We start from the raw sequence: 12,638 nt of genomic DNA on the forward strand, positions 1-12,638 counted from the left end.
TTCTATATGATTTCTCCAGTTAGGTCCCTGAAGAAGCTGAAGTTGGTTCTGAGACTCAGATTCTGATTTGTCTAGTTTTTTCCTTTCAGGATTCTTAATTCTACCATCTAATGGTCACTCCATCTCTCATTGGCATTCCCAATCAATTCTTCCCTAACAGCAGAGCACCTCCTACCTTTGACTCCTCAGTCCGTACCTGCCAACGAAAGATAATTAGAGGTCAGTCTGTGAAAGAAAAAGCACAAACAAGCAGTTTTCATATTAAACTGATTTTTTTTTTGTGATGGCTTAAAAAGGTTTCATTTCAGCAAGCATCATGCTTAACGTTTTTCCTCAGATACTATGGTGCAAAAATAAAATTAAGACTAACAGAGCTGAGAAAGTACTGCTTTGGTGAACTTTGCAAGCTTTATACTCACATATCTGTGTATACAGCTTAAAATATTTGGGTATGTTGCAGCTGTTCCAGTCTCATTGCTCAATGTTTAACCTGTGTCTGTGGGAATGGTAAAATACAATGGTATTCAGTTTGAACTTCATTTTAGTAGCTGAACCTTAGCATGAGCTAGACACAAGCCTGCCCCTCCTTAAATGCTGAAAAGCATGCAAGAAAACAGCTGTGATCATTAAATTAATAAATGAATATAGTCACAGAAGTCCCATCGTAGCAGTATGAGAAACGGTGGTGAGTTCTGCACCCCTGAACTCATGAGAGGTACTCTGATCACCTTAGTTAAGTCATTGTGGAGGCAAACTAATGAATGCTCTCAGCCTTTCTTTTTGAATGGGTGCATCAAAATGGGAAGCTTGCTAAAGGCTAAGCCAGGAAAGTCCCTATCAACTTTCCTGTCCATTCTCATCTTTCAACCATTTTTCCTGCTATCAGCTCTTCAGTTTCAGAAGTCTGACTCTTCCTGTCAAGCACGGGAGCTGTTAAAAGCTGCAATCTAGAACTTATTTCAGCTAAGTTGCTTCTTCTGTCTTCCAAACTTTCCATGAACTTGGAAGGGGCTGAATATTGCAACTGTTTTAGATGAGGGAAGCGTTAATAAGACTTTGTTCTCTTAGGCAGGTTTTGTTTTGTTCGCCTGCACAAATACTTGTCAGAAGGAGCAGAAACTGACTTCAGCTAGTCTGATAGTCAGTACATGAGAGGCACAGAGATGTTGTGAGTGTTTTTGGGAGTAATAGTTTCCTGGTGGTTACAAACTTAGTTAGAACAAATAGACTTTTTGTAAATGATACCCAACTGTTCATAAGCAATGAATGGTTAAGCTCTTCAGTGCAAAATGGGATATTGTAATACATAACTGAGGGAAAAAATTAATGTGTTAATTCATGTTCACCATTCCTCTTTAAACTCTTGTAACTCTGTAAGTTGCTAACAGGCATTCATGTTTTTAATACTAAAGTGTGTGGTGCACTGACTATTTATCTAAAGAGTTATCAATAGAAAAAGATTGCTGCATCAAGGACCCAAATGGAAGTTACTGGAAGTTTAACTTGTTTTGGTGTGTCTATTTGCTATCAATATCATAGGGGTTTTTGTAACTTTGTTCAAGATAAATCACAAAAGGTGCTTCACATTTCAACCTCTGAATGCACATACAGGTGTCTATTTGCCCTTCAGCTAAGTCTTCAAAAGGTTCTGTTTTTACGCTTGTCAAGAAGTTTTCTTCCAAGTGTTTAATGGGCTCTGTTACTGCATCTTTAAAATTACTGCGTAACTCTTATAGGTTTTAAAGTGAGCTAACAAATTAAACTGACTAGTGTTTGGACTACAGTAAAAATCACTTTCACAAGCCTAGCTGTCTTTGCAGCTTTTGCAGCACAATAGTTGTGCTGAACAACAGAGATGAATAAATGGGGTTTCTCTCGAACTGCAGAGTAACAGCAAAAAGGTCACTTTTTATTTAGGTTGCCCTGATAGAATGACAAAAAATGGATTGTCAAATGCTAGTAATTGCCAAAACACTTAACTGTAGCAAGTGAAGTGCTCTTTGAGTCTTTGCCACGCCTATAAAATACTCCCTTTTTCTCAAAAGAATCAAAGCATGGTGTGTGGGAACCTCAGTAAATTTTAGGTAGGTTTCACTTAGACTTCAGTTTTTCTGAGTTAAAAAAAAAAATAATAGCATTGCACTTCTTTAATTTCTCTTTAGTACAATGCTGGCAAAACCTGCATTCCTTGGCTCTCAGGCTAGATTCCAGTGGTTCTTGAGCTGAGACCAGGTGAGCCTAGCCCACTGCCCATGCACCAGGAAGACCTCTTTTTGTTGATCTGATTTTTTTTTTTCTCCTCTTACCAGCTTGACATCTGTGATGATTGTAGATCAAAGCCATGGAATAGCTGTCCAAGTGCAAGTGAATTTCTTGCATAACAACTTTGCTCTGGCAATTTGGAGAGGGGCTGGGGGTTATAGCTGGAATATTTGGCCTGCTGTCCAGTTACTCAGTAGTGAAATGCTAAAGATATTTTGTGAACCTGAAGTGGTCACTAACACTTCAAAACAATGTTGCAGCAGAATTTTATGTAGTTGTCTTGCACTTTTTTTGTCCAAAACTGCAAACTTCTCTGCATGTGGCTTTTTAGTTATAAGCATCACCAAAATATATAAAACTGACCTGGTTACTGTATGGCGATGGAGGTCATAAACTGAGGGCATTTGTGTACTTGATGGATCTAGCATTTGCTTTCACAACTGGATGCAATTCCGTTCTCCAGATAGATTTTCCTGTTAGCTTGCTAGATGGCCCAAATCCTTTTATTTCTGTTTAACATAGCATAATGATTGTTTAGAAAAGTTCTACTCTGTTGCTATTAAATTTTGAGCACCTTCCTCAAATAGGACAAAATATTGGGGACAAGTGTAGCTTCCTGTTATAGGAGTTACTTTTAGTTGGATTTGCAGCAATACTGATGTTTCTTTTCCTAACTACATTATTGTAGCTAGTACTGAAACTTCATCTGTAGTATATTTTTCACCAAGTTTCAAGACTTTTTCATTAATGTCTGTTAAACTTGTAAGAGGATTTTAACAGTTAGAAATGGGTGACCCTTTAATATGTTTTTCTTATTGTGGAGTTGATTTGTCAGCCTTGTTAATGTGGCACTGTTGTACTTTAAATGGATGATATTGTGTGTTTGTAGAGTGCCTGGCATGATGGAGTTCTAAAATGCTAACAAATTGCAGTGAAGAAGAAAAAAACCCCCACTGTTTTAAAGAAGTTGAACTTTCTCATGTCTCTTTTTGATTAAATGTCAAATCTAAATATTTGTTTTTAAGATCAGTTTATAGAGGCTTTGCTTCTCTAAAACTTCTGAACTAACAGTGCCTAGTTTTATTCCTTTTATATGCCAAGAGGTGAACCCAGGCTTTGACCAGCTTTTCCAATCATGGGAACTTTACTAAAGAAGCAGTTTTTTAGCCTATGTATTTATGTGACACTAGACTGTAACCTTCAAGTTGCTTGCTTATATTGCCTAATTTTCCCTCATGGTTTCAAAAGAGAATTGAGTATAGCTCTAATGTGAAGCTACTACTGATAAAGCCTGTCTATGCTGTCAAGCATGTGCAGAATCAACTGAGTAGCAGTAATGCTTTTGTAATGTTTTAATTGGGTGAGCATAGAGAAATGGTGGAAAATAGGTTTTAACAGCTGAATGCTGACTATAAAAGTGGCTAAGAGTAAATTCTACTCTAGATGCATGGAAAGTAGTAATTGTTCTGAGAGAGAAATTAGATCTGTGGAATTAATTAAATAATAAAAATTCTCAAGAGAATCAATGACAACTAGTAATTGGATTACACTACTCTTATTGGTTATGTCATTCCGTAGTAAAACACTTGGACTACACTGGGAAGGTTTGTTTCTATGCCATAATTTATAAGCTTTTACTACAAAAGCCCCAAACCCTTAGTCTCTTCAAAGTATATTGTTTTTTAGTATGAGTCAATAAAGAAATAGCAAATGTTATTGAAATTAGTTAGTTTTAAAGCTTTTTTAAAAGTGATAATGGTTTGTTATATGAACATATAGTAAGCATTAGATTTAAAAATTAATTCTAATAGCTGAATGAGTGTAACTTGGAATTAATGCTGCATCAGACACTACTTTGATTTTTTAATATTCTTTAGCAGCTCTTTCTGCTGAGTGGCTGCTTTTTAATACTTTGCAAATCCTTTGTGGTGACTCCGCAGGTAAGTAGAATCTTCTACATGCTGAATTCCTTGCAGAGCTGGTGTAAGTGGTCTTGAACACTGAAAGCAAAATCAAGCTGAAAAATAATCACATGATATCAAGTTTCTGACACATTTTCAATGGTGCTATAAATGAGTACTATCCCTTGGAAAACAGCCTACCATATCTAGTTAAGTTCTCTTCAATGTAACTAGATAATGTTGTAGCTAATTAAAAGATTGCATTTAACATGTGAGCAATGATTTACACCATGAACTTAGTGCACAGTAGAATTAGCTGTTAATCGAGTAAAGTGAGACTTAACAAAACAAATCGTCCAGTGTGCTACAGAAGGTGGATAATTTCTATGAAACACTGTGTAGCATCTGTCTTGATGGATACATTTTTTGTGGCAGAGCTTATGTCAAAAGATTTAATGCTGTGAGTTTGTTGCTTCAATCATATATTAGTGAGTACATGAAGATATTAAAAACATAGTGAAAAATATTTCTTTATCAGTAAAGGAATTCTAGATTAGGTTTTTTTTTTGTTCTTTCCTATGCTTATATAGTCTGTTTTCCTGCTGGAAACCATTCCTGCCATGAACTTAGGAAAAAAGAATCTGTTCTCTGGAACCACTGATGCTCTAGAAGGGAGCTGATAAGGGAAGTGGTGCCACTGTTCCTGTGTTAGAGGGAAAATCAGTGTTGAACAGTCTGGTATTCAGAAGTCAGTACAAGCATATAATAAATGAAGATCCTAAGGTTCAGGGCCTGGTAGCTATCCTACACTTTCAGTTGTGGCATATTAAAATGCCTTGTGTAGGTAGTAATGCCTGTCAAATCAGCAGTGTTTTCAACAAGTAAAATGGGTTATAAAAGATAACAACAGATTTTGTAGTTAACTAAATGACAAAGGGAAATTAAGGCACTTATATTGCACATCTGTCTGTAGCTGATATAGTCAGTTACTACAGCAGTAAACTTCAGATGCAGAAGAGTAGAAACTGCATTACTGTTCTACCTTTGAAAGTTACTCAAGAAGAAATAGAGAACACATTTTGTCTTTGCTTTTTTCAGCTTCTTGAATATCTGTGCCAACACGTGGATAAATGGAATACTAATCTATGTTGTGATCTGTGTAACAAATAAGTTATTTTATCCTTCTGATGAAGGAAAAAACAGACTGGGTAGACTCAGCTGTAAGTTGGGTTGTTTTGGAGATGCTACAGTACAATATTTATCTGTATCAGAATCACAGATTCTTGTTGGCAGCCCTGCTGTATCTGGAACCAAATATGCCTTCTGTTTGATATGATCTGCACACTTCCTATGGTGACACTTCTTGTTATTGCTCTCTTGCCAACAGGGCCAAAAAGGCTCAAAATTAGTAAACTTTCTGAATGCTTCTACTTGACTTAACACTTGGAATGCTGTGAGGACAGGATACATCTCAATTACTGGGGCAGGACAGAGATCCTAATCCATCCAAATCCTTTGCAACATGCAGATACTAGCATGTTGTTAAAGATGGTGGAAATCTATCAGCAAAATCATATTGTTGGGTTTCTTGTTTTTCAGACTAGCATCTGAATAATGAGAAGACTTAGCTCCAAAGTCATGTTGTCTTTTAGTACAGTACTAATATGTGTATATACCTGCAGCAGGATTTATGCTAAGTGCTCTGAAACTCTTGGCTGCAGATCTGAGTATGTGGAAATGAGCTGGAAGAGGTTTTGGAGTCTGCATGCTGTCTTATATTTGGTGTTGTCTTTAGGCTTTCTTGTAAAGGTAGCTGTTTGCAGCTCTCAATCTCATTTGCAGACTACACTTGCTGTATCTTATTTTTCCTGGTGAGTTTTGTAAATACCTAAGGGTCAGAGAGGACTTACATGAATTATGTTATTTGACTGAAGTAGAGTAATAATGTCCTGAAGTAATTTTAACTTGAAGTACTGGTTTGGAAAAATAAACTTTTCTTTTGATAAAAGAACTAATTTCCAAATTATAGTAGTTCTGTAAAAAATACCACATAAATCAGGATGTGTTTACTTAACATCTGTTAATCCTGTAATTAGCCAAACTATCCAGGCCTCAGCTCTATAATGTAACAGAGTTAGTAGGTATTAGCAGCATGAAGTATTTTACTATCCAAATGATGTTGCTTTCTATTTTCCATATATTTCTTGTTTTATAGTTCTGTATTTTATCTGGACAGCAGGATTTCCTCAGCCTTAAACCAGTTAAATTTTTCTTAATCATCAATGCAGACAGGTAGGTCAGTTTGCTGCTGTTGGGGACCAGATGGCTGGTGTGTTCTAATTTGCTTGCCGGATGACTTTGGAGTTGTACCCTGCTATGGCTGGAATGCAGTCTCCAGGGCAATCAGGAGAAAACCAGGAGTCAGGACACAGCTTCACTGCTGGCTGAAAGGACAAGTGAATAGGCTATGATTCAGCAGTCCTCTTTAGTGTCATGCCTGACTTCAGGCAAGAGTCACAAGGAGAATTTAGCTGCATGTTTCTTTAGACTTTTTTCCATCTCCTAATTGCATTGGCCTATTCCCCTACAGAAAAGTAGAAAACTCTAAAGCTTCTTAAACCAGTGGTAAACTCACTAATTGCAAGTGACATATCTTGCTTTGAATTATAAATAAGATCAGTGGAATGATGAAGAAATTGGAAATTTTCTTTGTTAAAGCCTTATGAGAGCCTTTGAAGGAAAAACAAAGGTTTATTTAAAAAAAAGTTGTAGTTTAAGATTCACTTTTTCAGTTGTATTAAATGAGAAGGATGAGATTGTGAGGAGTTACCTGTAAACCTGTTCCCTTTGATTTTTTGAAAAAGACTTCAACACTGCTTGACTTTTCTGTTCAGAGTTTGCAAAAGTCCTGTCTTTACTAGAAGCTGGTTGTATATGACAATTTTTGAGTGACTTGTAAGTTCAGATGAGACAAAACAGTTGCATTGTGTACCCCAAAGCTGTTTGACTTTCATCTGGCAAAGTTTGGTGCAGCCAGGATGTGCACAATCCTGTTTTGAGAGATTTACCACATGGATTGTAGCATCCAAGGGTTAGGGCATGATAAACATTTGCTCCAACACCTGTATTTCTAAATGAGCTGAGCAAAATAGATTGGAATACCAACAACTGATCTTGACAGTGTAAGTCAAGACAGTGTGGGCTGCAATCAAAATACTGTGACTGACCAGAGCAAAGGTAAACAGCCCAGTCCTGTTTTGCTTCTCTTTCCTGTCAGAGCTTCTTCCAAAACATTTTCCATGTAACTGAGCTCTGTCTGGTTTCACAAAAGGAAAACTGAGCAATTGTAAAATATTTACTGAGCCCTTGCCACTTCTGAAGCCACTGAGACAAACTGGTCTCTGAATCAGTATGGGGTAAAGGGCCTCATTTCTAGGCCTTCATTGTGCAAGCCTTGTCCAAGGAGTGAATTCTGAAAGGCATAGGAGTCACAACTGGATATCATGAATCTCACTTTCCTCATGTGCGAGTAAGACCCCTCAGTATGTAACATGAATTAAAAATTCTTTCATGAAGATTTATTTCTCTTTGCCCACATTGTATTTTTTCAGTCCAAACTGAAATAAATGTCATCTATGCCAGCAAGGAATTAGCATAAATTTGGTGTAATTTTGGCTTGCTTCTAGCTTGATTCTTTGTTTCTAGTCATGAGATCTAGTTCAGTTATACTTTGTTAAAATGTAGGATGTGTGAAAAGTCCTGGTAATTCCATTTTGAGGTGGATTCTAGATGTGGCTGTGCAGTATAGAGACTGTTGTCACTGCAGGATTAAAGCAAATACTTAATTTTCTTTAGATGTTTGTGTGAAAAATAAATTGGCAAAGAAGTTGCAGGGAACTTGATAGGACTGAACTGATGAATAAGACGTTTTTGATTTGAGATTTAATGCCCCTGCTATTGTCACAGTCCTTCCTGAAAGCTTGCAAGACGTGGAAAAATGCATGAAGCAGGGAGTGGATTTTTGTCGAATTGTCCTCTGGTGAAGTTAATTTTGCAGTATACACTTTGTGTGGCACTTGAGTTTGTCAAGCAAAACTCATACTGTAGCTTATTTCTTGGGGGAGACATGGGGGTAACAGCCAGGGCTGTTATGTGTTCACTGGATGATGATGAGGGAATATTTTCAGGCTCCTTGCTAAAATGACAGATGTTTTAAATGAAGCTTCTGGAACATTGCAAGAACTTGTGCTTCTAAGGTCATCTTCCCTCTTAACAGGGGAAATCGTATAAGCTGTGAGGAAAATGTCCCTTCCAGCATTTGGCTAATTGTCAAACTGGTATTGTCAACAGAGGTATTCAAAAGAATCATAGTTTAAAAAAGAAATAAAGTAAAAGGACCCTTAAACAATAAACTTTGGACTCCCATCTTAAATATTTGTGTGTTTTATTTGATATGATACATACACTTTTTACTTTCAAGCTGCAGAAGTAAAAAGGGCTAGATATTACTGGGTGCTTGTCTGTTTAAACAAACTCTTATAGAATTACAGAAGATGAAATTGTTTCTCCTTCTCACTGAACAGCTGTTGTTTGCTATATCTAGCAGGCTAAGAAGGTGGGCAAGGCACCTTGTATTATTTTTCCTGCAGTAGAAGCAGACATGACAACTGCAAAACTGCTTATAAGGAAGAAACTTGGCTTGATGAAAACCTTTTCTTTTCCAAGAGGAAAATTCTCCACATCAGAAAGCTGAAAGCATACTGGTTTTCTACTAATCAGTGGCAAATAGGGCTTGCAAGAGACTTATGAACAAGGTTAAAAGCTAAATGCAGCAGGAAATCTCAACCTCTTCCTCCTGCTTATAGCTACATTCCTAGAAAGTTCTTCAGTAGCCGTATATGCTCTCTGACTTTTGTCTCCCCCATTTCCTTTACATTTCTTGACTTGTCTGCCTCTTGTTCCCTGCTTTTTTGAGCAGGGAGCAACAAGGAAAAGTTGCTCACTCTTTATTCAACTGATTTGTCTCTAATCTCCAAGGAGTTTGGAAATGAATACGGATGGATAGAAGTTGTAACTGAGAAACAGTTATGGTAAGGTTTGCCTGGGAACATTCCTTACTCTGTAACGTGCAGTGTTGAAATTATGGTTATTTTAGTGTGTTAGGGCAGTTTCTTTGGAACCATGAGTAGGTGCCACTCCAATGTTGTGTAATGGCAGAAGCTTCTGTATTACTGTCACTTCCCAGTAAGTTAAGGAAAGATCACCTTAGGAGGTAAGAATATCTAAAACTCGAGTGGGAATCCTGTTGTTTATTCTATATGTATACTGTTAGCTAAAAATAAAATGTGTTTCTCATATAATTGTTTTATATTAGTGTGAAGCTGGACAAGTTACCTGTCTGAAATAAGGAATGGTGGATACTACATCTTCGAGGCAAAAAAAACCCAAAAACCAACAACCTTGTTTTCTTGGTATTGGATTGTGGAGAGGGTAGTTGTTACCGTGTGTTACACTGCAGTGTGTCCAAAACTTGCTTAGGCCATGTAGAGTTCAATCTGAAGAAACAGGATCTTGTGAAAACTAAGTAGGAAACAAAGCAACAAAAACCCCTAACCAGAAAGTTGAAGTGCAAACCCACTAAACTTTGAGGATATGTATTTTTGCTTGTGACTGTATCTTTGTTTTGAGACTTTTCCTGTTAAATGTTATGTGGAGTATACTTATTTTTTATATGCCATTTCTACAGTTTCTATACTTTGGCTACAACTGCAAAGAGCAACAACTGGAGAAGTTAAATAACAGCTACACAAACAAAGTTTTATATTTAAACAGATTCAGGAGTGTATTCTGTGTTGGTGCTTCAAACAAGGTTGAAAGTTCTTTTTACTATAGATGTAGTAGGCCTTTTTAATTGAGGCATTATTGAAGCTGCTTGAAGTCTTGTGTCCCTTCTGTGTGGTGAGGATGTGGATGGACTTGGAAGATAAATGTCACTGGAGTTTAGGACAGTTTTTTGAAGTTAAAAATCTCTACAGAAAACCTCCAAACAGAAGAGGAGTTGACTCTTATCCTATATGTTACTTCCATTTGAAGTCTAAAGATGGCTATATAGCTACTTTACTGGCTAGAGCAAAAAATGTCTATGTATATATATGTGCATCTATAGACATAGATATATATTTGCCTACAAGTAGTTGATAATCCTTCTTTGACTACTGAACCTAGATCTATCCCTTTGTAGAAGATACTTATCCTTTCTAGATTGAATGATGAAATGCTTTTTGTATGGTCTAATACGCCTGGCCAATATAAAATATCAAAGTGACCTTCAACTTGAAGTGCCACCCACCTTGTAAGCTTTATTTTTTTGCCTTCTTTGAAGTTATACTTCTGTAGTATACAAACTATATACAGGTTGGTACAGTTTCAGGAAAATAAATCTTGAGGGCATGGTTCCTGTAAATAAAGTATTGCTCTTCATTTTTACCTGGTGAGAATCTTTTATCTAATGATGTGTAATCCAGAGTTACTGGGAATTACTCTTTTTTTTTTTTTTTTTTTTGTGTTATCTTGATTGTGCACGTATCCATGCCAACTTGGGAGAAATATAAAGAATGTATTTCCTGAGTGCAATGGAAATAATTAGAATAAAGCAGGCATACTCTCTGGTGGGTCATGAGATAGATTTAGAATCATGCTCCTGAGGCATTACCATGAAGTTCAGGAGTCAAAACAACACTGCAGTTCTGTGCACTAGGACAGTGCATGACAGTTGGTGAACCTACTGTGAGCACAAGGGACAGAAACCTACCACAAAATTTAAGATCTTTTAACTTTTTTTGCTCTTTGATTACTTTTAATTATTTGTGTGACTAATTCTGAGTGTAGTACTAATAGATTAAAAAAAATAAAAATGAAGGAGGCTAGGCTGAGTCTGTTTGAGGCAAATAAAATACTCAGGCCAATGTACTTCTGTGAAGTTCCTCTGAAAAGGAGCAGACCAGGACACAGTTTTTGGCAAGCAGCAAAAATTTGCAAGGAAACAGTGGTTCTGGAAGGCTGTACACTATTAGAATTGGCAAGTGCTGTGCATACTGACACACTACATCTTCTGTCCAAACCCACTGAATCTTTCAGCACCAGCTGATCAGGGATTTTCAGGGCTATCTTGTCTAGCTTGAGCAGGTCTGGCAGCTCTTAACACCAAGTGGTGTCTGGTTTAAAGACCTTCTGCTTTGTGATGCCTTTCTGAATAGCTTATTCAGCTGGAAAATACAGTGAACAAAGGAGCTGGAAATATTTTGTCAAGTTGGTGATCTCACAGTTCAGAGAGTCAGCTACCAATTATAAAGACTTCTATTGTATAACACAAGAGCTAGTGTATAGAAAACTCCAGATCTTATTCTCTTTCTTTATTGGCTTCTGCATAATTATTTTTTGCCTAAAGGATGGTGTGGATGGAGGGTGTATTCTCAGTAATTAACTACATTTTTCTAATAGACTAAGCTGCTAGAAAAAGGGGATAATTTTTTTTTAGCTTTGAATTTAATTTCTGTCTTGTGAAGATTAGGACAGAGGAAAAACTTAAGAGATTAAGTTTTTACGACTAAGTGCAGAAAAAATAGTATTGTCTCTATGAAGAGTAGGAAGAGGGAGAAGTGTGTGTTGGTGTCCCCCCATTTAATTTAGTAGAGATGTTGATAGGAAGCAACTTATGATTTCTAAAGCATTAAGTTAAGCACAATATATAGTGATCTCAAAGACAGACACAGCAACAAGAGCCTGGTGAAAGGAACTGTCATTAGTACAAACCAGTTTTGCTGCTTTACTATTTGCTTTTATCTGGCCTTGACATAGAAATTTTCATTCTTAAGTATGTCTTTTTTCTCCTGCAGGTTGGAAAAGAGACTGTGCAGACAACAGAAGACCAGATCTTGAAAAGGGATATGCCACCAGCATTTATCAAGTAAACTGATTTAATTGTAAATCTTGTATTGTGCATACAGGAAACCTTTTCCAATGTCAGAACAACCTCTTTGGCAGCAGGGATTTGTCTTGTTACAGTCTGTATATATGAATACATATATATTGTATTTTTTTCTTTAAAAATAGTAATAAAAATTAATCAGGGTAGTAATGGTACCTAGCTGTTGCTCCTGTAGGTTTGCCTAAAGTGTCAATGTGGTATCTCAATATTTTTCTATTTATTTGGCTGATGGGAAAATGTGTATTTGTCAGTCAGCTGATAGCATAACTGCTCAGAAATCTAAGACATCTGAAGAGCAGTGACTTACTGCAGATAGTGTAGTTAGTAGACATTAAGACCCCTTACAGCAGACATTCTTAATTCTATGTCTTGGTTTAAAGGACAATTCTCCTTCTGTTGCCTTAAGCCTTAAAAATGATACATCACCCCTTGTTGTGGAATTCCCAAGCTGCTTATTGCCACCTGACAGACTTCCAGTGAAGTAATTT

General features: G+C 36.8%; 1 protein-coding gene across 2 annotated transcripts in view; it reads left to right on the forward strand.

Moving 5' to 3' along the window:
- Positions 1–12,638, forward strand: part of VCL (vinculin) — a 58,046-nt gene that overhangs the window by 8,987 nt on the left and 36,421 nt on the right. For both annotated transcript variants that reach the window (XM_033065474.2, XM_033065473.2), the window contains exon 2: positions 12,059–12,129. In XM_033065474.2, coding sequence (XP_032921365.1) covers positions 12,059–12,129 — 71 coding nt within the window. The remainder of the gene's footprint in view (positions 1–12,058; positions 12,130–12,638) is intronic.

Source organism: Catharus ustulatus, chromosome 8 (assembly GCF_009819885.2).
Source record: "Catharus ustulatus isolate bCatUst1 chromosome 8, bCatUst1.pri.v2, whole genome shotgun sequence".
NCBI lineage: Eukaryota > Metazoa > Chordata > Aves > Passeriformes > Turdidae > Catharus > Catharus ustulatus.